Source organism: Lethenteron reissneri, chromosome 30 (assembly GCF_015708825.2).
Source record: "Lethenteron reissneri isolate LAM-NWPU_2019-01 chromosome 30, ASM1570882v1, whole genome shotgun sequence".
Lineage (NCBI taxonomy): Eukaryota > Metazoa > Chordata > Hyperoartia > Petromyzontiformes > Petromyzontidae > Lethenteron > Lethenteron reissneri.
Genome location: NC_083808.1, coordinates 4,726,142 through 4,753,202, shown reverse-complemented (window position 1 = coordinate 4,753,202; position 27,061 = coordinate 4,726,142). Strand labels below are relative to the sequence as shown.

The window sequence follows — 27,061 nt, the reverse complement described above, 5'->3', positions numbered from 1 at the left end:
AACACAGGTTGTGCGCGCTCATCATGGGGCGGACGGAGGACACGCGGTAACTAAACACGTGCGTCGGCATCAATGCCGCCTAATGGGTGGCGGCGGCACGCCACTTGGGGCTTTATTTGCTCCGTGCCGGACTCGGTTGAGATGCTTTAAAATTCGAGGGTCGGGGGACGGGACGGGGACCCGGCGGCCATCCATCATTATTTCCGAGAGGGCCGCGTGGGCCGACGCGCCGGGATAACTCACGGGCTGCGGGGTCGGCTTTGGCTCCGAGGGCCTCATGTGGAGGTGCGACATCATGGCCTGCAGGCGGTCCCGCTCCTTCGACAGCTGAGCAACATCGCGGGGGGGAAAAAGCACTCGGCGTGGGCAAAAGGCGAAGGGTCACGCGGAAAAAAAAACGGATCGCGGCGTGCGCTCAAAAGAAAAGGAAAGAAGATACAAAAAAGCGAGACTCCAAAAATAAAACGGAGCAAACATCTCCCGTCGCACAAACACGCGCGTCGCTCTGCGTAACGATTTACCGACGTAATGGGGCACCCTCGGGAATTTTCCGCCTTACCCCTTTTTTTATTTTGGTAACAAGCTGTAAATGATATGCGGCAAAAAATATAAAACACGCAGGAAAATAATAAAGAACCGCGCGAACTCCTTTCCACCCCCCCCCCCCGATATCCCACCGGTTGAACGTAATGGTAATGTGATGTGCATGCCCGTCGGAGTGAGAGCGGGCTGCCCTAACAAGGGCGGCGGCGTGGCGGCGTTAAGTAGGCCCTCGGAGCGCGGCCCGAGCACCTCCCCACAGGAGGCTGTCACGGCAGCACGGGGGGGCGGGGGGGGGGGGGCCGCTCCTCACCAAGTGTGGTGGTGGGATGTGGCAACAGGAGTTCCCTCTCCGCGCCCCGCTCCCCTTCCCGGTGAACGGCCCTCGCGCGAGAAGCGTCATTACTCGCGCACCGGGGTCGGCTGGCCCGGCCAAATTCGGGCGGCGCGGCACCATTCGTCAAGCTCAGCGTTGTTATTTATTTCTTTGCTCCCTTCCTTACCGCCGCCACCACCGCCCCCACCGCCACCACCCGCGATCGCTTTCCGCCCGATTTTGCCTTTTATTTAGGCGGAACGATGCAAAACTTGTCAGGGGCGACCGGCGGTGGCGACGTGGATGGCGGACTGCCGCGGAGAGGGCCTGCTAAGGCTTGACCCGCTCTCTCTCTCTCTCTCTCCCTGCATCTCGTGGGACGATGCCACCGCGACTTCTGTTCTCGCACGCGTTGTCGAACCAGGATACTGTTGGCATAGGATGCACTTTTGTGACGAAAAGCCAACGGGGCTCCCACAACCCTCCAGGGACCCCCCCCCCCCCCCCTCGGTTTTCTTCAAACGCCAACCAAACGGATTATGTTAAGGACCAACAACGACCACCCGGTTGAGTTTGGTGATTTGCTTATTGTTCCAAATTTTTTGGGAAAACTTACTTTTTGGTTTTTGTTTCAAAGAGAAACCGGTGAAAGGCCTGTTACCGTAGGATAGATAAGCAACAGTTAATATGTCATTTGTATCGACTTCCCTGTAGACACCAATTATTTAATTGATATTATTATTGCTCCTCCCATTACCAATCAGTTGTAGAAAGTTGAGAGTTTAATATAATCTGACTACCTACTTGGTGGGGAAATGATCACTGATTCCAGGCCACAAATAAAATCAATACCAGTATGTGTGGTTAATGCAGACATGATTCCTTGCAAAAGGTTTCTGTTTGGTGTTTATTTCCAAAAAGGGTAAAACCTATTCTTATACTTTGATACTGGCAATAAAGGTCACATGTTTTAAAATCAGTACCACTCCATGCACATTTGACTTTTGACGCTGTGGGCAAAGTTTACCATGTGCCATCAGCGGCGTTAATTAGTGATGATACATATTTAAAATATATATATTAGTCAATGAGTGGACAAAAGTCATCAATTGTGAAAAGAGGACCATGACCACTACCCACCACAGACCAAAGTACGACTACGACGGGACTAAATGAACTAATTCTGACTCAAGACGCGCACCGAGATAATATAGTAACGTCATCGTGGGACTGCATTGCATTGAGGAAGACGAAACAACGGTCTTCGGTTCGTACGTGGATGTAAAAAGGATTGACCGACTTCACCGATTGACTGTCTTGATAATATTCTTAGGTTTTTTCGGTCTCGATAATATTGGTGGGGGAGGGCGAGCACGAGGGGGACATTGCAAGCCCCTCAGAACCAAAATTGAATAGCTAAGAGTCGACTGAGTGTTTGACTGCTTTCATCGACTCAAGATCAAGTCATCAAGGGCAACGCTGTTGATGTCACCACACCTCGCCAATGCTTTTTTCTATCCTCCGGCACCCGCCATATCTGGTGCCGGCTGCACGGCAGACACACAGTGGGGACTTCGGAGATCCATCCCTAAAAGTTGACTATCTGAGAAAATGACAGAAATGATCATCCGCAGGCCCGATGACTTGAATAAACATCCACGAATCGTCGTCGTCGTCGACACGCCTCGAAGGCGGCGACACCAATAAAACGGAGGGTGACGAAAATCGACGCCGATGGCCCAGAAGGCAGCACTTCCGTTTTTGTTGCACCAACCTGCAGCTCAAGCTGTTGCACCACCTGCATCTGCACCCGGCACTGTGCAGTGCTGCGATCATCCAGCCCGTGCTCCGCATTCATGTGTCTGTGAACAGGCAGCGGAAGAAACAAATGATCATTGCCGACGCTGTGGGGAGCGCTAATGGGAGCGCGGGGGATATACACAAAAAAAAGACAACAAATTCTCATCCAACTTGTGTTAATTTTACATCTGGAAAGAGCGAGGCTGAGAGAGCGGGCGAGAGGGAGAGAGAGGATCTAAGAGAGCGAGCGCACGAGAGAGAGAATACTAATGTTTTAATTTTCAAGCTGTGTTCAGTGGATCAGTGTTTTGAAAGGAGTTTTGACCATTTTAATTAAAGCTGTGAAAATCTTTGATGAGATGTTACATGTGCTTTGTGTACTCTTAACTCTTTCTCTGATGCCTTTTTTGTATCATTTTTGCACTTGCTCAAATTTTAATCACCACCGCTAACCCATCGCTGCTTTATTATTATTATCGTTATTATTATTATTAAAACGCGTATATTCTGAATTCTACTCATTACTGTTATCTGCACCGAGGTGGAACGCAACAATGTGCCAAGCTCACAACCTCAAATAGGGGTTCGTTTTCAGACGCGCAGAGAACCAGAACGTCTGATAACATGTATATCCTTGTTCGACGCGGCGAATATGTTGTTTGCTCGAAAGGAGCTCATCCGAGACTGCTGGAAGATATACCCGGCGCAAAAAATTGCCTCTTGCACCGCTCGAATCAGCCACCACCACCACCACCCTGGATTCAACAAGTTCGAACAAGCGTTGAATTGAGGCTCATTTGCACATTTACCCACAACTCCCCCCCCCACCGACCCCTTCCCTCAAAGACGCCGCTATAAAAGGATTACAAGGTGCAAGTGCTACCTCTCCACTGCTAAGGCTTTCAAATAGCCTTTTGCCACAGAGTCCGCCGTTAGCTGAAACCAAATTAGAATGATCTCCCACCAGAAGAGAGGAAAAAATATAATAGAGGCAGCGCGGTAAAGGACCGTGCGAGATCGCCCGAGAGAGAGAGGGTTTTTTTTTTCAGCCCTCGCAGGTGCGTATTTGTCCGATAATGAAATAATTCGTAAGGTGGGCTTTGCTTAATGTCAGCTCTACGCCAAGATCCATGCCTCCCGCCTCACAAACAGCTTCGCGCAAACAGCGCTTTCCGATCGATAGCAACACCTTGTTCCTTGCCACAATTTTCCACTTGTCGATGCCTTTTTTAATTCATTAAAACCTGCTCCAAATAAACACACTGCGAAACGACGCTGTTAGGGACCAAAAAAAATGAAATCCATAAAAACATTTTGGCACAAAATGCTCCATAACGCATTCCGCATTTATAGTGTATACGCCAACATCAGAAAATCAGCGTTTTTTTTTAAGTGACCTTGCATCAAATATTCTCGAGAAAAAAACATGTTCTCATTTCTTTCTTTCATCTCAGCCTAATTTTTGTGACAAAATGGCTGAGGCCACTACAAAGAGAAATTCTCACCCGGCCCCCCTCCCCCACCGCCCCCCCCCCATGTTTTCAACCATTTGCTACCTGCAGCAAGTTCAGACAGCTGCTCGCCATCCGTGAATTATGATCGCAATTACACGCGATTATTTCATACTGGGACGGTGATAACTCTTCCCCGTTTTATATTTCAACGGGCCTCGCGTGCGCGCCTCAGCGCGCGAGCGGTGGCTTGTGGGGCGGGAGCAGTGTGTATATCTTCTGATTTATGCTTGCGCGAGGGGTGATAAAATGGCGCAAAAGCCTACCCTTTTGCCGAACACTGGCTGATTTTTATCTCCCTTCACCCGAATTACTTCTCGATAATGCAAATGCGACCGCGCTCCTCATTAATCATTTAATCAGACTCGCGGTGGAACGAGGTTTCAAATATCCCTTTCATTTCAGGCACGGCTTCATTACGAGCCTGCTAATGCATTTAATATATTAAAAAGTCGTAAATTACGAGCGAGGGGGGGGGGGGTGTCCGGGCTGACCAGGAAGGGCTTTGTCAAGACGCCGCGCGGAAATACTATTACCCGCATTGTTTCCCTCGGAAGGCCGGGCGGCGAGCGAAAACATTCGCGGGTGTATTCACTGACTCCCCCCCCCCCAGCTATCGGTGCCCGAACACTTTTCCCGCCGTCACACCTCGACAATAATGCGCCTATTTACTGCGGCGGCTTCTTGTCGCCGGGCTTGCTGTCGGGGCCCCCTTCTGAGGCAGCAGCAACAGCAAAAACGGTCGAGAAAAATTAAAAGCAGCAAAGTTTAATTTATGGGCCAAAATAACAGTGAAATTGAAATGCTGCTTATTCATTTTGATTCAGCCTCCACACACACACACACACCATGACTACTACCCCATTAAAAGTGATGGCTTTAAACGTGTTGACAAACAAATTGATGTCCTGCCACAGGCATGATAATAGGAGTTTAATCAAAATCTAATTATGCTCACTGTCGTTTCACCTTTATGAGCTTATGCTCGTGATTTCATTACGCGGTACAATCTACCTGTGCAAAACAAAGCCCCCCAATCACCCCCCCCCCCCCCCCAATGAATGAGCAAGTTAATTGATAGTGTGTTCCGCACGCGCCGCGCGGGGGCCCCGAGGAGAGTAGTGACGGCTGAGCGATCTGGTGAGCGCGTGCGCGCGATGGTGGCAACGCTTGTGTTCTTCACTCACTCACTCACTCGCGCACACAGGCAGGCAGGCCTCGCGCAACACACATGCAACGCAGGACCTTCCCGCGGAATCCACGCTTCTTTGGCTCTACATAAATCATGCAAAATGCCAGCAGCGGACAAACATCGGGCCCGCGAGACATCACACTTTATAAGCCGGCCTGTTTTATGAGCGCCGGTTTATTGCGACGGCGCAACACATCACAACCGTCAGGCGTTTTGTTAGCCGCCTTCCGCGGACGGCTAAGTGACAATCGCACCGGGCGAGGGCGGTTTTCCCTCCTCGCGACTCAATTCTTTATGTTCGGTTTATCAGTAAGCAGTGTCACGGATATTGATCCTAAGCCACTTTGTCATGCCCTAAACATGGTCTTTGTCTCACAGCTTGCATCTATCCTGCAGAAATCAATCTGCTACGGACAAGTCGGTTTGCCGTCGCTCCTTTAAGAGATCAGAGGACGCAAAACGCTCTGGACCGCAGCGCGGGTCATTACTTATTAGTGCTTGTTTCCAAACGGCTCATAAAGAGGCACGCGTTTATTGGTATCATTCCCAACAGCTGCCACGTGATCGTAGAATATTTGAATGTTCCGTAATGTGGCCGGGCCCTTGATCGCTGTTACAAAGGTTAGCATTGTCTCGGGCTTAAATAGATCATCCACAAATCAGGTATCAACCACGAGAGTTTTTTTTGGGGTTAGATCACGTAAACATAAATGTTCGTTAAACCCGCCACCACCCGACACAGCCGATTAGTAAGGTTTGTTACGTAAACAAAACGTGGCAATTCGTGACGAGCTCAGCACACCGGTGTGTTGGAGAGTAAACCTAATTGTAAATATTGTGGGTGTGCTGAACTAGTCACCTTTTGTTTACGTGACAACCCTCACTAATTGGCTGTGTGTCGGGTGGTTGGCGGGTTTAACGACACATTCATATTTACGCGATCTAACCCAAAAAAAACCTCTATTATGGGTAATATTGGTCGCGGAAGCCTATGTATTAAACAGGCATCAACCAGCGAGCTGACACTTGGTAACCCCACACAAAGCGGAAAAATGATACATTTACTTCCCCTGTGCTCGCATCTTCACATTGCACTGCTCTCAACTCCCAATCCCCACCACTTTGCAGCCTCAAAAAATGTACCGCAGAGCCCTGTGCTATTTCATACATATATATGTATATTGGTCATTCCGTTCTGTAGATCTCATTCTACTTATGAAGTCACATTTTTTTTTTGGCCACACTTTAACAAAAAGGTGTCAAATATGTTATCCTTAATCTTTAAAGCAGTTCCTGAAGCATCCGTTAAAGGCACGAAACTCAAACCACCGCTGTTCAAATGACAGTGTGCAGAGCCAGCGCTGTGCCAAATTGTCAGCAGTGTTATGCCTCCAATTGTTGGGACTTGTGTTGATTTTTATTGGTGGGCACAAGAAGAACATGGAACTGTGATCTGGGGAAGGGGAGGCTCGCGGTTGCTGCTGCAGGCTGCACGAATGGTAAGAAAAGAGAAAACCTACTTCACAAAAAACAACATCGCAACACACTGCAAGTGACGCCACCACACCAGGGCACTGGCAGTGTACTCAACGAGGAAGTAATTAAAAATCCATTTTGACTGATGGAAAATAAATATATAATCCACACCAGGCCTCTCAATAGTGCCCGAAATCTTCGCCGCAAATTGAAGGGCTCTGAAAACCACGTGGGAAATACACAATCGATCGGTTAACAGGACCGGGCCCCCAACAGAAACGCAGTTTGAAACCGTAACCCGTTGTGTCGTTCCACACACGGTTACGAGGTCGACCATCTGCGTGGATCGTGAAAACATTTTACGAATATCTCCAAAGGGGCTGTGGGCGCGGGGGGGTTGGGGTTAAGTGGAGTGACTGCTCGATCGCAATATCGCAATTGAATCGCAAACCACAGGACGCACGCATCATGGGTACTCGAGTGGTCGCGAAATTAGGGCCGCAAAACCATCCTCGATTTGTTTTCATTGAGATAATCGTGGGATTTGTAATTGTTACGTTCAATTTGGTACAAGATAAGCTAAAATTGCTGTTTTGGTCATGGACGGAGGTTATCATCGAATTTGCTCGTGTTGACAATGTAAATAAATACACTGGCAGCACTTACAAGCTTTGCCACCAGTTGTTCATGTCTGTTCTTGGTGGTAACCAGTTTCTTCTCTTGTCCAAGAATTGTTAAATAAACTTGAAATTATTTGCACCTCCATTCATCCCAGCAATTTCATGAATTATCAAGATTTGGGAACATTCATTCCCGAGAAACTATCCGTTTTTTTTCGTCTTATCTCTTTGTTAAGTATCGTTTTCATTGCATTCCGTTTTTCCATTTTATTTCGTACAGTTTTCTTTCTCCACGAGCCTAAAGGTACCATGAGCAATAAGATTCCCGGACAATTTCCATGAACTGCAATCCATTCTCTGTCTCAAATAAAGACCCCCCGTGCAGCCTTAACAGACTGTTGGGGCAAGTGCTGTTAGCGAGCACCTATTAAGGCCAACCGCTACACTAGCAAACACACACACAATTTGACGCATGTACATGAGCGTAGCAACCAATTTTTTATGAATCGGCGCGTGGGCTTGCCCGCGACAAACCTAACATGAACGACCGCCGTGCACTCAAAACCGATTGGCACGGTTGACTGTGCGGTGCGCGAAAGAAGTTCAACATACATACGCACGCACGTACATACGAAGCGGGACTCACTTGAGGAACTGGCCGTAGTCTTCACAGAGAGCCTCGCAGCCCGGCCACTTGCACACGCCGTGACCGAACAGCGGGTGGGTGCCATTGACCACCTCTTCCTGCGAGCAGCTGGAGGACACAAAACACAGAGGGGTGAGGTCAGGGGGGTTAGGGTGTGCGTTGAGAGTTTTACATGTGTAGGTTAGAAACCACGCATCCACGCGACGCGGATGATAACGTATCGCTGGCGACATGGTGACCCCCCCTCCGCACCCCTCCCCGCCCCCCTAGGTCTCACCGCCGTGGAGGAGCGACCCGATCCACGCCTCGGACTACGTTGTTTAACGTTTCAAATTATTCCACTCGCCGACTTCGAAATGACCTCGGTGGCACCACGAGTTACGCGGCGCCGAGTCATTACGATCGCCCGCGAGGCATCGCTTCACACGAACTTTCAGTGTTTTACAGTCGCACGCGTGTTCGCCTGCGCATTCTCTAACACGTGTATTTAACACATCGCCATCGACATCATCATCATCATCATCAACCGTGATCTATCCACCGCTCGATGAAAGCCACCCCACGTCGTTTTGCTGTTTCTTGGTTTCTTAGTTTCATGAGTTATTGTTACGTCGAGTGCCTACTTTGTTTTCGATGAAAGGTACTCTATAAATAAAACATTATTATTAATACTCTTTGGTTCTTTCGGTAAAGTCATGTAGGTAGAAAAATAATAGATCACGACGTTTCGATCGCAACACAAGCAATCGTCATCAGGTGGGACAACCACAGCAACAAAAAACTGAAGTAGGGGAGAGATTAATTAATTAATTAATATTATCCCTCACGGTTTTGCAACGTCACATCGGATCAGCTCCTGCACATGCGCTGATGTCCGCGGGGCATGTCCACCCCTTCGGCTGCCATTCAATCGCCAGTCTCAATCATCGGCCATCGTCCTGTCGAGCGACATGCGCGAGCCAAGCCCCACTAGTACTTTTCCGAGCAATCAATATGCGCGTGCTTGGAATCTCGCTGATTAATAATAGAGAGCATTTGAGGGCTGGAATATACGAGGTGGTAGAGTGGAGGAGGGAATTCAAGCCGGATTGTAAGACCCATTTTTTGAACAGATGAGTTTTTAATTGAGATTTGAAGGTGGAGATTGACTCGGAGGATCTGATCTCAGTGGGCAGTGTGTTTCATTGACATAAAGAGGAACACAGATCAGATAATAAACACAATTTAGAGGCATCATGTTGACCGGTAAGAAAAGCACTTATTACACGTAAACATGCATGTTTCTCTCTTCCATACTACCAGTGCAATCCATATGCAGATAAAGATTCCCATTCCGTGTTGTGAAATGTTGGGTCAAGCTGTGTGCGAGTACGGCGTACGAGGCAAGCGGGTGGGCCACCATGAGGCCCACATATCCACGTCATGCTAACACATCACACTACGTTTCCCTTATCTTCCGCTGAGTCAACCACTCGAGGTTCGTGTCAGAGTTCAGATACCGATAGCCACCATTATGCATTGCCAGAAATTGAACTCTGGTCACCAGATATATATAGTGCAGTGCACTAACAACTACGCCACCAGTCTCCCCCCCCCCCCCACTTACACCTCCAAAGACAAAGTTCCCCCGTATAGCCTACACAGGTTGTTGGGACAAGTGTTGTTAGAGAGCACCTATTAAGAATGTCACGGCCCACCAGAGGGTTGTGCGGCCAGAAACCACGTCGGGCTGCCTTCAATCTCCTCAGTTCTGATGTTTCGAGCGCCGAGTACCAGGTACTCATTTAAGGCCGAGTCAAACTAATTGGAGGCCCAGCATCAGGTCAGACATTCACCGCTGATGCTAGCCACGGCATGGAATCGAACTCAGGTCGACGGGTCCATTGCGCAGTGCATTAACCAATTCACCACGGCTCCATCCGCCGTCGAGATGCATATGTGCACGCTTGACACACTACTCAATGGAATTCTTCCTATTATCCACATGTAATCTATCAGCAATAATTTCCACATATTTATAAACATGCGTTGCTTGTCTTAATAGGGTGCATTATTTTTCCTATTCGTGTCATGTGAACATTGTTGCAATCTATATGCAAATACACATTGTTTAATACCCATCCTAATGAGATGCTATAGTATCGCGTGTTTTCCTATTTTCGCTGGCTTTTATTTACGCCATAATCAGCAATTAATACAAGTTAGTGATGCATTTATTGTACTACATAAACCAATTATTATTTTCATAATCACGTACTCGCAAAACAATCTATTGCGGCTGAATTCATGCGGTGATCGTAATCGAATTCCGCTGTGTTATTTAGGAACGAGCCGAATGAAACAGCGGTTTGGAATTTGCACGAAGAGTTTAGAATTCTGCAGAAGCACGGCCTTGCCAAGTGATGACATGCGGCCTGATTATGAATTGCAAAAAAAAAACACATTTAACTGGAATGTGCTCTCAACAGGCATATCCTGCGTGGAATTTGAGATAATCGTATAAAGTTATGTGATTAGCACACGACAATGAGGCTTCTAAATAAGCCTAACATCAGGTGTGTCCCTGATTTAAAAGCAGTCTGTGTCATTCTCAAAATTAATAGACCGCCTTCTCGTGTAATCTATCGTGCGTTGGCGTCACTGCTGGATGAAGCCCTGCTTCGTGCCGAAATCATTACCTCCGGTTCCCGCGCCGTTGTGATCCATCCCTGCGCCTAACGTATTTGTAGACTGTATATATTTTTTTAAGCAGAATCTCCAAGAGAAATTGGCGAAATAAACAGCTGGTGGCACGTTCCAAATTAGCATTTTCCTTGATAAGCCTTCAAGCCCACGGCCCCGGAAACGGACACGGAGCAACGCGTGGCCGCTGTCTTCAAGCTCGCGTTTACTGGAAAGAGTGAGAACCCTCCATTTAATTTCCCCGTGAACCGAGTGGCTGAATATGAAAGGGTCGTTTACACAAAAGAGCAATATCGCCGCCCGGCCCTCTGTAAAGGGGCCCAGCGTTTTTAATGCGTGCCATTTCCCTTGCCCCGTCACCCCTCAATGGAAGCCACTGTCAACCGACGTTCAAATGTGATGGCAGCATTTTTTGGGTTTAGCTTCAAACAGCCAAAGAAAGGACGCTGTCCCAGGCTTATAAAGGCGCATGCCACAAATGCGGGCGGAGGAGAGCGGGGGGGAGGGAGCCGGGGGGGGGGGGAAGGCGGAGAGTACCCGTGGACGTGGAGGAATCCTTATTCCGCTTGTTATCTCCGAGCCGATGGTGCACAGGCAAACAAATGCGCTAAATGTTCCTCCTGATGACTAAAGTCATTTTCTGTCATTTGCTGTCAAAACTGAAAAACATTATCTTTTCTCTGGGAGCTCATCTCTATTTGAAATTAGACAGGCTGCCTGCCACCTTTCCCCGGCGGTGTCTGCTTCCGCGCAGATGCACAATATCATTTTTTTATGCATTATTATTATCGTTTAAATTCTTGCAATTTTTTCATCCTTTATTAAAATTTAAAGAAATACACTCGCAACCTCGCAACATCATGGCAATTTATACCTGTGCCATTATTTAATTATCACGACATGTAAGTGTTATTATATTAAAGATTAGTAATGCTGCTTATTTTTTTTACTAAAATAGTTCCATGTTGATAGCTTAGCAGTTAGCAGCCTCACTATTCGGTCAATTTGCTGGCAATGACTCGTTTGAATCCCATCGCTGCCCAACATTTTCTGATAGGTATTTAAACAAATATGGCTTATGCAGCAGGCGGCACTGCCATTGGTGGGGGAGTTACGTGACCCTACTTCCATAATTGTTATGGTGGTGGTATTGATAAGCTAAATGCATTGTTTTAGCAGTTGTATGGTTGTGTTGTCTTAATCCTGCAGTGTGTATTGAAATATGCGAGTTGCATGAATTTGGCAGTTGCATTTATATGGTCTTCGCACTGTCGCGGTAATAATATATTTTTCAGTAGTGACATTAACATCGTCACGTAACATCGAGGGCATCTCGACATAGCAGTGTCCCCGCACGCCCGAGCGTCATGATGGCAAGATGTTAACTACCTCGTCTGCTATACAGGAAGTCCTGGGTTCGATCCCAACCCTGACGCCTGTATATTTGGAGTGTGCATGTTCTCTCTCTCTTTCTCTCTTCCCGTGGCCGCGGGGATTTTTCTCCGGGTCCGCCGTTATTTTCCCCTCCACATTTAGAATCAACATCACGCGCTTCAGAGTATTTGTCTGCAATAAATGTCCACGCGATGATAAGCCACTCCGTTGAGCAATCGTTTGTGATAGCCCAGGTCGCTTCCGAAAAACAGCTACGTAGCTCGGCGGGGCCTCACCTGGTCCCAAGAAAAGAATATCTGAGCACGGTTTAGTCACCTATCCCGGCGCGGCGTGTGGCGCTGCCCGTTGGCGAGCGGCGGCGGCTGCCCCAGCGGTGGCGACGGCTTGGCCGACGAGGACGACGACGACAACGGCGACGAGAGGTCGAGCCCGCCGCCGTTCTTGGTGGACGTCACCACGGCCAGCGAGTCGTCCGAGCACCCGGCCCGGCCGCCAGGAGCGCAGGCGCCCCCGCTGGTGCTGGCGCCGACCCCGCCGGGCCCGGGCGCCCCTCCGGTGCCGCCGGAGCAGCTCACGTCCTTCCACAGCTGCTGGCGCTCCGTCGAGCTCAAGCCTGTTCGTGCCACGTCAAGGGGACAGCATTGTTGATCCATTTGTTTATTTATTCAGGCACGAGTGCGAGTGGGGGGGGTGTAACCTCCATTGTGATGCGTGTTGCAGACGGGGTCTCTAGGAAACTGGAGTGTGCCCGTCTGCAGAAGTTCTTCATCTTCATCAGCCATTGCCTATCAACTGCTGAATGAATGCCTCCCCGTGCCATCGCCATTCCTCTCGGAGTGCTGCCGGCATCCGTCTTTACTCCTTGCAAAACGAACAGATCTCACCGCTCCATCTCCACGAAATTCGTGCTCTTGAACGAGCTCACCCCTTTGTCTGCCATTCCATCACCAGTCTTGCCCATCGGCCATCAACCCATTCCAGCGAAATGACCAAGCAACTCCGTAAAAAGGCGGTTGTTATCCGCAGGTGGACGTGACGGCGAGTCGAGCCGTTTTCAGCGAAGAAGTGGAGCGCACTTTCCCTTCGCTGCGCTGTTCCCAACCACTCTGCAACGGGGGACCCTTGGTGGTACCTCAGACGATGACTAAAACTCAAAGCCAGGTCACGGATATCCATTGTAATGTAGATGGATACATTAACCCCCCCCCCCCTCATCCCGCAGGCCTCTGGCATTTGGACCTGATTGGCTGACAATTGACGACATCACATGTATCCCTCCATTTAAGACCAAAACAGGTGGATTTTTCCACATATATGGCTGTCACCTGATGATGCTAATTACTGGTGAAACGTCAAACTCGAATTGTAAATGTTGTGGGTTTACTCTGCAACACCCCGTTGTGCTGAACTAGTAACGAATTGGAATGTTTTGTTTACGTGACAAACCTTACTAATTGGTTGCGCCGGGTGGTGGCGGGTTTAACGACAGGTTTATATTGACACGATCTAACCCAAAAACCTCTATTATGGATCACAGCTCGTGATTTGCACCCCAGAGGTCATGCTGCTACCAACGGTTTAAAGGCAATGCCAGTTAACGGAGTTCTAAAATCTAACTCACGCACTTTCTCAAGTGCGGGCAGTCCAGAAACAAACGGTAACATTTAAACAAAGAATGCCAGCATGATATGCATTTAGAGATGACATCTCCATTTGTGGCTCTTTTCAGTTGGTGGTCGTCGCGAAGCCATGTATGTACAGAATGTGCCCAAGAATGGTGATATCCTCTTGCCATTGGGGATTAACGGTATGTTTTAACTGTTGAAGGAATAATTTTTGTGCGTTTTAACATCACGTTTGGAAAGTGATTAACAACACTAGATGCATTCCATTCTGACTGAGCGGTGGAACGTTGGGTATATTTACAAATTACACGAGATGGGCACTTGGGAATGAGTGGAGGACTTGCACAAATAAAGCAGTGCATCTCCAGAAGCTCGCCGTAATTAAAGAAGCAAACTTTGATATATATATCATAAAAAAATACCCAAAAGCAATCTGTTTCAATTTATACTCAAAACAATATCACGCCACAATTATAATGGGAGACTACAACTAAACGCGTGATCACTAAACATGCCCTCGGATTAAATTCAACACATGCAATTTACGAGAGAGAGAGAGAGAGAAATAAAAATAAAACAAATAAAACACCCATTCGGCTTGTATGTTCAACGCGGAATAGCAGCATTACCCTGTTTGTTAAATGCCACGCACTGAACTGTTTACGGACAAAGCGGGATGATATTTATTCTGGCCTTTATTAAACTGCCCAAGAGCGTAGCACCTCCACATCCCCCGGATAGGGACGCCCATTAGCGATGGGGTTTGGCGAGGGCGGTGGTGGGAGTTTTGGCTGCACAGGGGGGGGGGGCAGAGCGGGGGGCAGGGGGAGGATGCCGCAGCTGTTACAGCCCCTAATGAAGTGTGGAGCTCGTGTGCAGGAGTTGCGTGGCCCCGCGCTGGCCCTCTTGGCCATTAGCAAAACGCCTCCCGACGTCTGAAGGTGAAATGTCTCCAAACAAATTGGCCGGGCGCTTGACAGCACCACGGCCAGCCGCTAATTACAGCACAGCGCCACGAGTTTACAGCGGAGCCCCAGCCGCTAATGGCTTAGGAAAGGTGCTGCACCAGCCGGGCCGCGTTTGATTAATATTTGATCAAGGGAGGGACGGGAGCGGAGAGAGTGTGTGCGAGAGAGGAGGGGGAAAAAAGAGGAAAAAGGAAATAATAAAGATAAAACGCCACAACGCTGCCAACAACACTGATGGCCAGGGGTGCCCGCTCTGCCACCGCCGCGGGCAAACAGAGCCGACGAGGCCTTCACCGCCACCCCCACACATGACGGCGCTGTGACAAACAACGGCGCCGGACAGCGGCGCGTGCCCCGCCGACCGGCGAAGGTGCGCGCGCTCGTATGCGTAAACACGCTCGCACGTGGAGGGTGGGGGGGGGGGCACGTGCTCGCACTTCCCAGCGCTTTCCCCCCCTTGCTTCCTCTTTGCTTCACCCGCGCTTCACCCTCGCGCGTGTCTCCGCATGCGGCCACTTGGCCCTGAAGGCAACCGCTTATGTGTGTGCGTGTGTGTGTGTGCGTGTGTGTGTGCGTGCGGTGGTGTAGCGGTTATCGCACTGCGCTATGAACCTGGCGACCTGGGTTCGATTCCCGCTCACGGCTAACACCAGTGACGATTATCTGAACAGGTCCTGGGCCTCCCTGAGGTCGACTCAACCTCAAATTCCTACCTGGTCCGCCACTGGGGAGACAAAGGTGCTGGCCGCCCAACCCCTGGTGTGACGTGCGCCGTGCCGGCCTTCATAGGTGCTCGCAAACAGCACTTGCCCCAACAGTATGTTAAGGCTATACAGGGGAATCTTTGTCTTTGTGCGTGGATGCCCGTGCAGTATACTATCAGCAGGTTCTGCAGCGATACATCATTAGACAAAGTCACGTGTAACGTAAATAAATACCAAATAATTAACGATAATAAACTAATAAAGAACGACTGGGAGAGAGCCACAGGCACTGTAAACTTCGTGTCTTGCACACTTGGGCATTTTCATAATTGTTTACAAAGTGAACCATTTACAGCCCTTTGCCGATATACCGCTGCATGAAGGCATACCCATGTTTGTGTTTGCATGCGGAGGCAGTGATTGCCAAGTTTCACCACGCTTATCAGTTTGAGTCGATCAAGGGGTGGGTGCTCAGAACCGGCGGAGATATCGCTTGCCGCTGGTGTCAGCCGAGGTCGAGAATTTGAGAAGCTGCTGGTTTCACACAGCAACCGTGCTAATAACTGTGGCCAATTATTTAGAACAAAACATTTTTTTTGGAACGTAATGAGTTTGGATGTTACGTTTGGGTATACAGAGAGTTTGTTGGTACGGAGCGTATGTATGTCTTTGTTTGTGTATGGGGGAACGGTTGCTTAGCGGTTATTCCACTGTGCCACGAAACCAGCAGCCCAAAATGCAATTGCCCGCTCGTGGCCAACATCGGTGACAAATGTCTGAACCGGTGCTCACACCTCCCCTGGGTGGAATCAACCCTAAGCGAGTGCCTGGCGCAGTGCGTAAACGCCAACACCGGAAAGACTGCAAAGGCAGCCAGGCAATGGTCGTGGCCACACGGCCGCCTTGCACGCTGAAGACGCCGCACTTTCCCCGACAGCCTAAAGAGGACTCTCGATGGGGGATATTTGTCCCTGCAGAGCAATGTTGTACACAGTGTGCCACCCGTCGGTGGAATGAACGGAGGTATTGCCCGATTTGGAGGCTTAACATTTCTACAATTGCAGAGCAACCCTCATGACTTCATACCAACAACAAAAAATCCGCAGTCTTTTTTTTAATAAGGGGTCTCCAGATTTGTAAAACAGTAAATTAAAGACGAATAAGGAGGCCCCAATCAGCCAACAATCCTGTCAAACGAGGCATCATTATAACCATTGTTTCCAGCTAAGTAAAAAAGCCCTCCAAAGAAAAGCCTCTTGGATGAAAGTTTACAGATTAAAAAAAAAACTTCAAGTAAACCTCTGAACCCGACATTTTTCTGAGAGCACAAACAGACAAAACGGATAGATGTCAAACAGGACCCTCCCGAAATAGGGTCACGAGACTCAGCGAGGCTCTTTCCTGGATTAAAAATGAACTGGCAGAAGTTGAGAGGTAAAATTCAATTTCAGGCCTGACATGAGCAGTGGGGGGCTTTGCTGTTCGTGGCATCTGTCTATGGTCACAACTACAAGCACACGGCGCTGAGATGCATCGTCACCGTGGCCTGTGATGCACGTGGCAGGACAGGCTTGTGCTTGCGTACACAGAACGATTGCGTCTGCGAGCAAAAAAGAAAAACAAGCTTATCACCATCATTAACAAACATGGCCTAATGCGCTAACCGAAAGAGACGTACGTATGCTCAATGTTGGAAGCTAAAGGCGTTCTTTAGAGCGCAGGAAGACAGGGTAAGCATAAGACCGTGACAGTGCGTGAAAAACATTTCAACGTTGCAACGGTTTTAAAAAAAAAGACTGGAATTTCTAACATAAACAAAAGCGTCAATGCAAGGTATTTTTTTAAAAAGACATTTTCCCATTCATTACGCAACAAAACCTTAAAAAACGCCCGAAGCGATACCGCAACAACAACCGACAACATCAAGTTGAGACGTTTAACATCAACGTAAAAATCACGCACACAAAATGAACACGGCACGTCGAAAACATTGTGATTATTTTCACGTCTACGTTTCATCCATCCGCCGGGTTGCGAGATTTACTCAACAAGGAGAGGTTTTTTGACTTTTTTTTTTAGCACCGGGGCTGTTAACGCAGCTGTGCAATGACACATTGCGTACGTTGGCCGCGGAAAGAGTTTCCACAAGCAAAGGCGGAGAGGCAGGATCGAGCATCGCTGGGAGCAGGAGGAACAAAATGTTTTGAAAACCTCGGTGCCACGAAAAAAAGAGTATTTACGATGGGATGTATGCTTGACCTGAAAGAGATGTTAATGTTACAGTAGTGAGGTTTTTTTTTGTTTAAACACGCACATTTCCTTTCGCTTAGCCTCCTTGGTTTTACTTTTCTTTCGCTCGCTAACCTGTTCTTTGTTAAGTAATAATAATATTAATTCTAGACAAAAAGCGAAGGCATACCAGAAGTTATGAATTCACTGCTTCGGTGAACTTATACAATGAAACAATAAAAGTGGGTGAATTAAAAATAATAACGGGGTGGGGTTATTCTTTTTTCATTTAAGAACCGAGAGGAAATGAAGATCTTGACGTCGCCAGATTCAGAAAACAAGGCTGCGGTGGTCTTTCTCTCATCTCAGTAATAGTATAGATCAAACCTTGTTATTACTTTGAATTAAGTTGTTAATACGCACTTCACGCTAATTCTTTGCACCGGTGAAGATAACAATGTTATAGGTACACGTAGTGGCCCAGTCTGGCAACTGCTTGCTGGTGGCAGGGCCTGCACTTCAACGGAGCAGATCTGGAGAGCCCCTGTAAGTGGATATGCGGCCCACTCTCCCGCGCCGGCCAGGCGTTTCGGAAGAAGTGAAAGCATGCCCACGCTTTATACCCACCACACGCAACCTGCGGGCTGACTCGCTGTGCTGTGCTGCTTGGAGACTTGCTGGCTGCACCGAGGCGAGGACCAATTGGGGAGCTTTGCAACACGGCCTCAACTGCCGCACCGGGAGATCGCACCGGCAACCTCTGAATTGAAAGTGCAGCGTGCCAACCACTGCACCATCGCAGGTAAAACGATGTTATAGGACGGTGGGAGGCGGGGGGGGGGGTGGTTCCTTGCTCCTTAAAATTGACATTAACTAACTTTGGGAAAAACTACCACAAATATCATCAAATATCTGAGGAGGATCCACACACACCTCCACATGAACACACACACACACACATATATATAGCTGGTGTAGATAAAAGGAGACTCACCCTGGGCTAATGTAGACAAGCCTTGCCCTGGCAATGACAGCCCCAGTCCTTGGCGCTGTAGGTTAATCAGGTGGTGCTGCTGTTGAGCTTGCAAGAGCTGCTGCTGGAACGCCAGCTGGTGTGCGCCCAGATGCTGCGGAGTCAGAAATCCCGCGGGGGAATTAGATTTCCGCTTCGGTATTTACAGCTGCCACATCAGCACCTCCTTAATAAACACGTTGGAATAAGGATTGCATTGACAGAAATGTGAAGAGCAGAGTGCTGGGTTCTTTTTTTACGGGCCAATTATAGTACAAAATGGCTACCCTCTGTGTTAAAAAAAAATACAGAAATGCATACTGTGAGGTGGAGTGGTGGGTGCAGTGGATAGCGCATCCATGCTATGAACCCGATGACCCGAGTTCGGAATCCCCTGACACAGCCAACATCGGTGGCGAGTTTTATCCGCTGCCGGTCTTGGGCCCCCCCCACCCTCCCTTCATCAAACCGCAGAAGTAACCAGCTTGGTGAAGTAAGGCCAATCTCATACGTAGGCTTTCACGACCACAATTATAATATCATAGACGCGACACTGTTACACATTGCATGTAAATCGTCAACAATTTGCTTGCTTTTCAACGTAACCAGTTTGCTGAAAAACATCATAAATTGGAAAATTTTGCCCATGTGGCAACTTTCTTTTTTGGCTTTGTCGGGTGGTGGAGGGCACGTAGCTCGAATGACCATACCGATTATGAAATCAAGCATGGCCAAACGACCCTCATGACAAACACGGCATGGGAGGGCTTCATCTAGCAGTGGAGGGGCAAAGTGGAGCAAATTATTATTATTATGTGAATAATAACTCAGGTCATCAAATTTTCAACTTGGTGCACTGACTACTGGTACCACGGCTCCACCACACAGAATGTATGTGTTTCTAAAATACAGGACATACATTAACCGAATTCATAAATCGGATGACGACCCTCGAAGACAATGGTCTTGCTTGCAAGGGAGGCTCTCCAACGATCACGGCATAAAAGGTGAAACGAGTTCAGGGCTATCAATATAATAATTACAATGTATTTATCTCACAGTTGCTGGTAGTGGTGGTGGTGGCAGATATAGGATGCAATATTTTTATTTGCTCCAAAGTATTTACGTAAAATATTTCTCAATCAGCTCTCCCAAGTAACATATCCACTACGAACGCCAGATATTATCGCTTACCCGTGCGCTCTATTTATCAACGCCGCGCCGCACGGCGACGCAATTACGCAGTTGTAACGCGCGGCATTTGGAGAATACATTTCCCATTCTCGTGAACTGCACGAGACAGCACTTGGGAACAACAACCCGAACAACAATAAAAGGGAGGGGGGTATTCTGTTCAAGTGATTCACTGGACCGGACGCGATGCTTCCTGCTGTTGTTCCTAAGTGCTCCCACGGTGTCCGCGCGATGTTCATTCGTTCCCCCATGGTGTGCATTAGCTCTCCGGCCCGCCGTGGCGTGGCGGTCAGCACGCCCCGGCGCTGACGTCCCAAAGGTTCAGGTTCTAATCCGGACACCTCCGGGAAAAAAAACCGTGGTGGCTTTGCGTGAGACAGCCGCAACTGGGAAGCGCACCTCGTATCAAGGTCGGTCGGCACTTCAATGCAAAGCTTGTGAGCCTGGTTTGAGACCAGAAGTGAAGGGGTAAGTAAATGTTAAGCCACCACTGCCAGAAAGGGCTTTCACAATAAGGAGCTCCGGAGGAGGGTATTTTGGTTCATTTCATACGTAGACTTTCGCGACAAATATTATGGTTTGTAATTAACTTTCTTTTGGGTTAGACTGTGTAGGTATAATGTCAGTTTTTAACTATAATCCTTCACCACCAACAGCAGAGCCAATCAAATCAAGTTGTCACGTGGGCAAATATGCCAATTGATTTGGTTTTTCATTAAACCAGAGGAGGAATGTTGAAAAGCAAGCACATTTTCCTTGTATATAATTTGTATAAAATTGTGAAAACCTTGCTTGCTTTTCAACATTTCAGTTTGCTAAGAAACCAAATCAATTGGCATATTTGCTCACGTGACAACTTGATTTGATTGGCTCTGTCGGGTTTTTGGAGAATTATCGCTCAAATTAACATTGTATGTACACCCAAAGGAAACCAATTATGGATCAGGATATTTTGGCCTTCTCTTCCAGGCTGGCCACACATCTTGGACGAGCTGGGAGTAACCGCCACACTTTTCATCGTCGTGAGTAACCTGCCGATACACTCAGCTGTTAAGACTAACTGTTCAGGTTAGAAGGCCAAGTGTAAAATGTAAACTGCAATGTGCGGGTAAAAGCCCTGTATTTTCTGGGCCACGAAGGAAGGGAAAGATTTTCGCCATTATCTACAGGAGGTATTTTAAGAAAAAGGGGGGGGGGGGGAAAGAAAGGTAAGTTTGAGAATCCATTACCAACACGATTGTGAATATTGCCGAGTGTCTGAACCCCACGGCATGTTTCCTCTGCCCTTCGAGGATCATGAATGTAGGCCGGATTTGTTTATTATTCTATGGGTTTTAACGTAAGAAAAAAAAAACACTATACATACTAAAAGTGGGAGCCCGTTGCTCTTTCAAACGTAAAAATATTTTTTCATATTTTTTTTTTCCATGTGCACGCCGGACGATAGGGCACAACCACTCTCTTTAAACCACGCCATCATCTTTGTTTTGGAAATAAACACCGCGTGGAGAAATGTCAAGTTTTCCAAACGGGAGCTGCAGCGGACCCCTGGCGTGCCAGGAGATGTTTACGGTGACTGTGCGGTGTGTTTTTTAAATAAAATTGAAACTTATTTTCGAAGGAGAAAAAAAGACAAGCCGGTGTTGACGGTTTTCCGTTGGCCATTTGTATATTTTCTGCTGGCTGTTGCTCCAAAGCAGCGCTAAGCAGAAGCAAGCCCAAGTGGCACGGACGGTCATCATTGAAATCCCAAACCACCACCCAACCAAAAAGACGTCTTCCATCTTTCCCCTTCAATGCGTCTCTCTCTCTGTCTCTGTCTCTCTCTCTCCCACTTTTCGCGGCTGTTAGCTCACGTACATGGGGTGGAGGGGGGGGGGGGGTTGGTAAATTCGATTTTTTTGCACGCAGCGAATGGATTATTACTCGGCGGAAAATGCCTAATTAGGCACCTGGGAGCGACGGCTAAACGTCTGAGCGAGATTCTTGGCAGGAGAATTCCCAGCGAACTTCAACATTTCGTTAAAAGTGCTTGAGCCTCTCTTTCTTCCCCCCACTTTGGCATGCATCTTTTTTATCATATGATTTGAATGTTTTTAAATCAGTCTTCATTTCCAAACCCCACCCCTCCCCTCCCCACATCACCCAACCCATACAAAAAAAATCCTTCAGTGGAATTTTTAAATCCCATCAGCTATTCGCTTTTATATATAAAAAAATTTTTTTTACAATTTAATATTGAACACTGCTTGCACAGGCAAAAGTTTTTTTTTTACTTCACACATACACGTGTCTAAACGCACACGTTCATATATATACACACGCGCGCACACACACACATAAAACACACTTTTTAAAAAGCAGAAATTTCTTGGGAAAGCGCCACATCGTGGTGTCAGCTACTGTGACGCGTACACATTGAAGAGCACACGCTCGTGTAAGTGTACATAGGATATAAATAACATGCAGGTGTGCTGGAGGGTTTCAAGGCATAGCGGGGTGTCTTGCTGGATTGGGGGCAGGGGGGACGAGGAGGGGGGTTGGGTGGGCTTGCTCGAGTCTCTGTCAGTTTGATTTATGACCGTGTCGCTGTGTTAGTCCAGGTAGGGGCTCTGATTTTTTTTTCCGCCCCCAAAATCCCCCCTTCCCCCACCCCTCCTCCCCCCCTCTGAAACTAGCACTTCATTAATCAGGCCTGGCCAGCCACTTTGAAGCCAGCAGCTCAGGCCTGCACGCCTCTGCGCTTTTCCATGTGAAACAGCAGGAACCTGTGTGTGTATGTGCGCGCGCACGTGATTGCCCGCGTGTGCGTGCGTCCTCATCACGGGGAACGGCAGTAGGGACGACCGACGGGGAGGCTGTGTGGGGGCCGTGCTCATTCAGGTGCGTGCGTGTGTGCGTGCGTGCGTGCGTGCGTGCGTCTGTGTGTGCGTGGCGAGCGCATGTGCCGTCTGTGCCAGCGAGGTGGGCCGCGCAATCGTGCTGGGGGGCTAAATTTACACGTGCGGAGGGAACTAGGGCCATAATCCTCGCAAGCCTTGACGGCTGGATAATCAGTGCTTTGTCCATCACAAGCCGTGAACTATGTTCGTGGCCATTTGTTATAACGCAGAAACAACCGCCACCGTAGGAAGACGCGGTGGTCGGGGGTGGGGAGGGAAAAAGTGGTGGTCGGGGATGGAGCAGGAGGAGAGAGGAGAGGAAGAGAGCGAAATGAAGGAGGAAAATTGTGAAAATAAGATGTTCGATATTAAAATCTCATGAGTGCCCCAGCTTGAGTGGCTGTAAGCGAAACCTCGGTCATTACGGTCCTCGATGAACGATTTAGAAAATGAAATAATTATTGCCGGTTGAATGTCACGAGAATCAACCAGGCATGAGTGATGTTTCTGGAGTGGCTCATACATAGATATGCACTTGCTTGTATATGCACACGCACACTCGCACACAGTCATAGACAAATACACATACACACAAAGGTGAAGACTGCTCATATAGCCAGATAGACTGTTGGGGAAAGTGCTGTTAGCGAGCACCTATTGAAGGCCAACGTGGACAGCTTGTCACCTCAGTGCCAATGTTACACAATAAACCAGGTATTAATTAAAGGAGAGGTTCAGACAATAATGGCCACTGATGTTAGCCTTGGTTGGGAATCAAACTGAGGTCGCCAGGTTCAAAGTACACCACGCACACCACTAGACTGGTCAAGGTGTACATCGTCACGACAATTAAATAGCAGTGTAAAAAATGTGACCACATCTCACACACGGTGTGTGTGTGTGTGTATTGAGATCGGCCACATTCTATTGTATTCACTCGACGCATCTTTACTTTTTGGGGTATTTTTCCGCCCCTCTATAGCTTGTACAAGGGCGCTGTAATTCCGTCTTTCTTTCATTGTTCTGCATGGTTCCCCTTTTCCTATTCTTGTCAAATCTTTCTTGCTGTGCGCTACAGAGTGCTCTGAGATACTTCTGCATCTAAGTGATGAATACATCTAAATCCTGATCCGTGTATATATATGTGTATATATATATACCTTCTACATACAGACACTCGTGGTAAAAAAAAAAAACTACCGTTCTAGCAGCCGCTCGTGAACTAAAAGTGAAACGGTGTGCACTGGAAAAAAAAGTACGTACTTCCGTCGGGTACATAGTCCTGACAGATACTCGTGTAGGGTTGTTTTATGTCCCCAGGTCTTTGCTACGGGCCTCCGTTCTTCTGTACAACAAAAAACCAAATGAAAAATATTATTTTAAAAAAGGACATACTTCCTTCGAAGGCTTGCTGCTGCTCTGCTGATGCTGTTGGTGATGCTGATGATGCTGCTGCTGCTGTTGTTGCTGTTGCTGCTGCTGTTGCTGCTGCTGTTGCAGGAGCTGAAGGTGGAGTTGCTCTTGTTGTTTCTTATAAAACTCCTGAAGCTGTTGCTGGGCAGAGGGAAACACAATAAACACAAAGAGAAAATTAAAACAAAATTTCGAAGAAAAACGCCGGTGTCAAAAGGTGGCCACGTTGGCTCAGAGACACAAATAATTCATAGGTAAACATTCCAGCGATGAGAATTTAAAACATTACATTTTTGGTTCGACTGCCGCGCGCAATAATCTCTACAAGCAGAGCACATGGGAGGCTGGGTAAGGCATTGGCATGAAGGGATCTCCAAAGTAGTTATCAGCTTCCACGAATCCTCATCTAACACAGGATAATGCACTGCTCTTCGAGAGTTCCGAATTGACAATTCATTCAAACTGCACGCCGACAGCAGAATTGGAGTAAAAAAAAAATCGGACGCAAATGACAGTCTTAATTTTAGAACTTTCGTGACTGCAGTAAATGATTATTTGGTTCTTTCGGTTAAGTCACGTCTAAAGATAAAATAATAAATTAAATTAAATAATAGCAAATTAAATAATAGCATTATTTAATTTAATTTATTATTTTATCTTTAGACGTGACTTAACCGAAAGAACCAAATAAGCAAATGACAGTAGCAAAGAAATGTTCCGGCGTCATACAAAATATGGATCTAATATTCTATTGTCCACTATGTGCGTAAAAGGATGGTATAACAGCCGAAAGAATAAGTACAATTTTATTTTAGTCTCGTTTGCATTGGTGAATTTCAAACGAATAGTGATCTTCAAGAAGAGTAAGCGTGATATGACTGTGTGTCTGGACCCGTCTCACGGAGGATACGCGTACGCCAAAGTTGTCGTCGTCCCGCTGACGGTACGCGTACGCCGACCTACAGCGCACCGTCCTCTGTGCCGGGCCGCAGATCAGCCTCCCGCTCCACACTTTTGACGGGAGCCATAGTCAGTCGCCGAGCGATTTCTACCCAGCGTCGCCTTTCCTTCGCAAATGTTTTTCAGATTGTAGCCTGAACCCTTCATTAAAGTGCAGCTCCTTATGCGAGAACAACATTTACCAAATAGTCTCTCTCCCCCCCAGGCAAAATTGGAAAATGTTTGGACTCTGCGGCATTTAAATTCTATAAACATAAATTATAAATGTCCTTTAAACTGTTGATGTCCCGACACATATTTTCCCTGGTGGCTTTAACCCTCTTGAATCTTTCAATGCAATACCATTAATGAAATGGTGCCGATGTCGAAATGACTTAAGGATAAGTGTTCATGTTTTTTTTTAATACTAACCATAGCTGTACACATGTAAATGAACAGTCGTTTTACCACTGTTTTCATTTATTTCTAAACACGGAGGTGTGTTTAAAAAAAATCGGGGTATCTTTTATTTTTCCGCAGGTGAAATTCTCCATCATCTGAAATAATTTTTTTCGGCCAGCAGTTTGAATTCGTTACAGCCATACAATTTGTTGCCTTTTATATATATGTGTGTGTATTCGAGATTTCGGCTTCGGTGAGAGAAGGCTTCCCATGTGAGACTGGCCCATCGTGACCCCTGCCATTGTGGCCCAACTCCCGGGTACGCGAGGAAAGAGTTACTCCTAACGGCGGCGCTGTCACTGCAACAAAACAGCCGGAAATTTGCCAGGACGAGATTAAATGAATTCCTCTCGCAAATGACTTAATGTCAATCCAAATAGTGAGGGGAAAAATAACACAGATGCGGCCCTTTTTGATGTGGCTAATCCTTTTCACGTGTTTCAAGATTTTGAGCGTGTGTCTTCCTCAATGGCCTAATGCATGACAGCTTGCATTAATGTTTTTTCTCTCTCTCTCTATCTCTCCAAGAAAATGTCCGTCACAGCTATCAAAGCTCTGAAAGGTTTTGTTTTTGGTATATTTAAGGCACAAACAACTCTGATCGGAGATTTGACGTTTCCTCGCCCTTTCCGCCATCACGACGTTCAAACGTCACGATGCTCGTGCAGGGTCGGGCGACGACACTTATCGAGTTTTGTGGAGGGAACTCCTTCAAAAACAGGGTTTGGGGGGAGGAGGGGGAGGAGAGGAAGAAGTAGAAGAAGAGGAAAACAAATGCCTGACGTTGATGTATACATTTTCAGAATTTGACAACAGAAAATCCTCTCGAAGAAAAGCGACTAGTTTGATGCTGTTTGTTCCGCGAGACTAGGCTCCCACAATGGCCATTGTGTTCCGGTACACAAAACACGTGAATGCACCTCTGAAGTCATGCATGGGTGTGTGCTGTCAGTGCTTTCCACAAAGCGACATTCAAACGCATAAGCCGCGCTGAAATTGCCGGTAGCCTACCAAAAAAAAGAAGAGGGTGGCGCAATGCAATTGTTGCTTCTTTTTCAGAAACTTAAAATGCGTTTGTAATTTGAGGTTGCCAGCCTTGCGCGGTGGTATGCAGGCAGTCGCGGGTTCGATCCCGACCTTGACGCCTGTTGTATATTTGGAGTTTCGCGTGTTCTCACCGTGGTCGCGTGGATTTTTCTCCGGGTCCTCCGGTTTTCCCCTTCACCATTCATAAACATTTGGCTGCTGCTATAAATTTCCACGCGATAAGCCACTTCGCTGTGCTATCATTTGTGGGCCTTACCTGGTAAAATAAAGAATGTAAATTACTCGCGGCAGTGCCTCGAGAGCGCTCGCCTTTCTCGTAGCTTCAGAGTTTAGTCGGTAAATGCCGCTGGGCTAAGGACCGTTAGCGAGCGCCTATTATCTAAGGTCAGTATGCTCATGAAGCTGAGC

General features: G+C 47.6%; 1 protein-coding gene across 7 annotated transcripts in view; it reads right to left on the bottom strand.

Moving 5' to 3' along the window:
• Positions 1-27,061, bottom strand: part of LOC133349435 (forkhead box protein P1-like) — a 267,516-nt gene that overhangs the window by 40,035 nt on the left and 200,420 nt on the right. For 6 of the 7 annotated variants that reach the window (XM_061562858.1, XM_061562859.1, XM_061562864.1 and 3 more), the window contains 6 exons: positions 24,188-24,346; positions 18,699-18,831; positions 12,494-12,791; positions 8,102-8,209; positions 2,631-2,718; positions 244-327 (listed from right to left, as the gene is read on the bottom strand). In XM_061562858.1, the coding sequence (XP_061418842.1) occupies positions 244-327; positions 2,631-2,718; positions 8,102-8,209; positions 12,494-12,791; positions 18,699-18,831; positions 24,188-24,346 (870 nt within the window). The remainder of the gene's footprint in view (positions 1-243; positions 328-2,630; positions 2,719-8,101; positions 8,210-12,493; positions 12,792-18,698; positions 18,832-24,187; positions 24,347-27,061) is intronic. The other variant, XM_061562865.1, reaches the window with a different exon arrangement.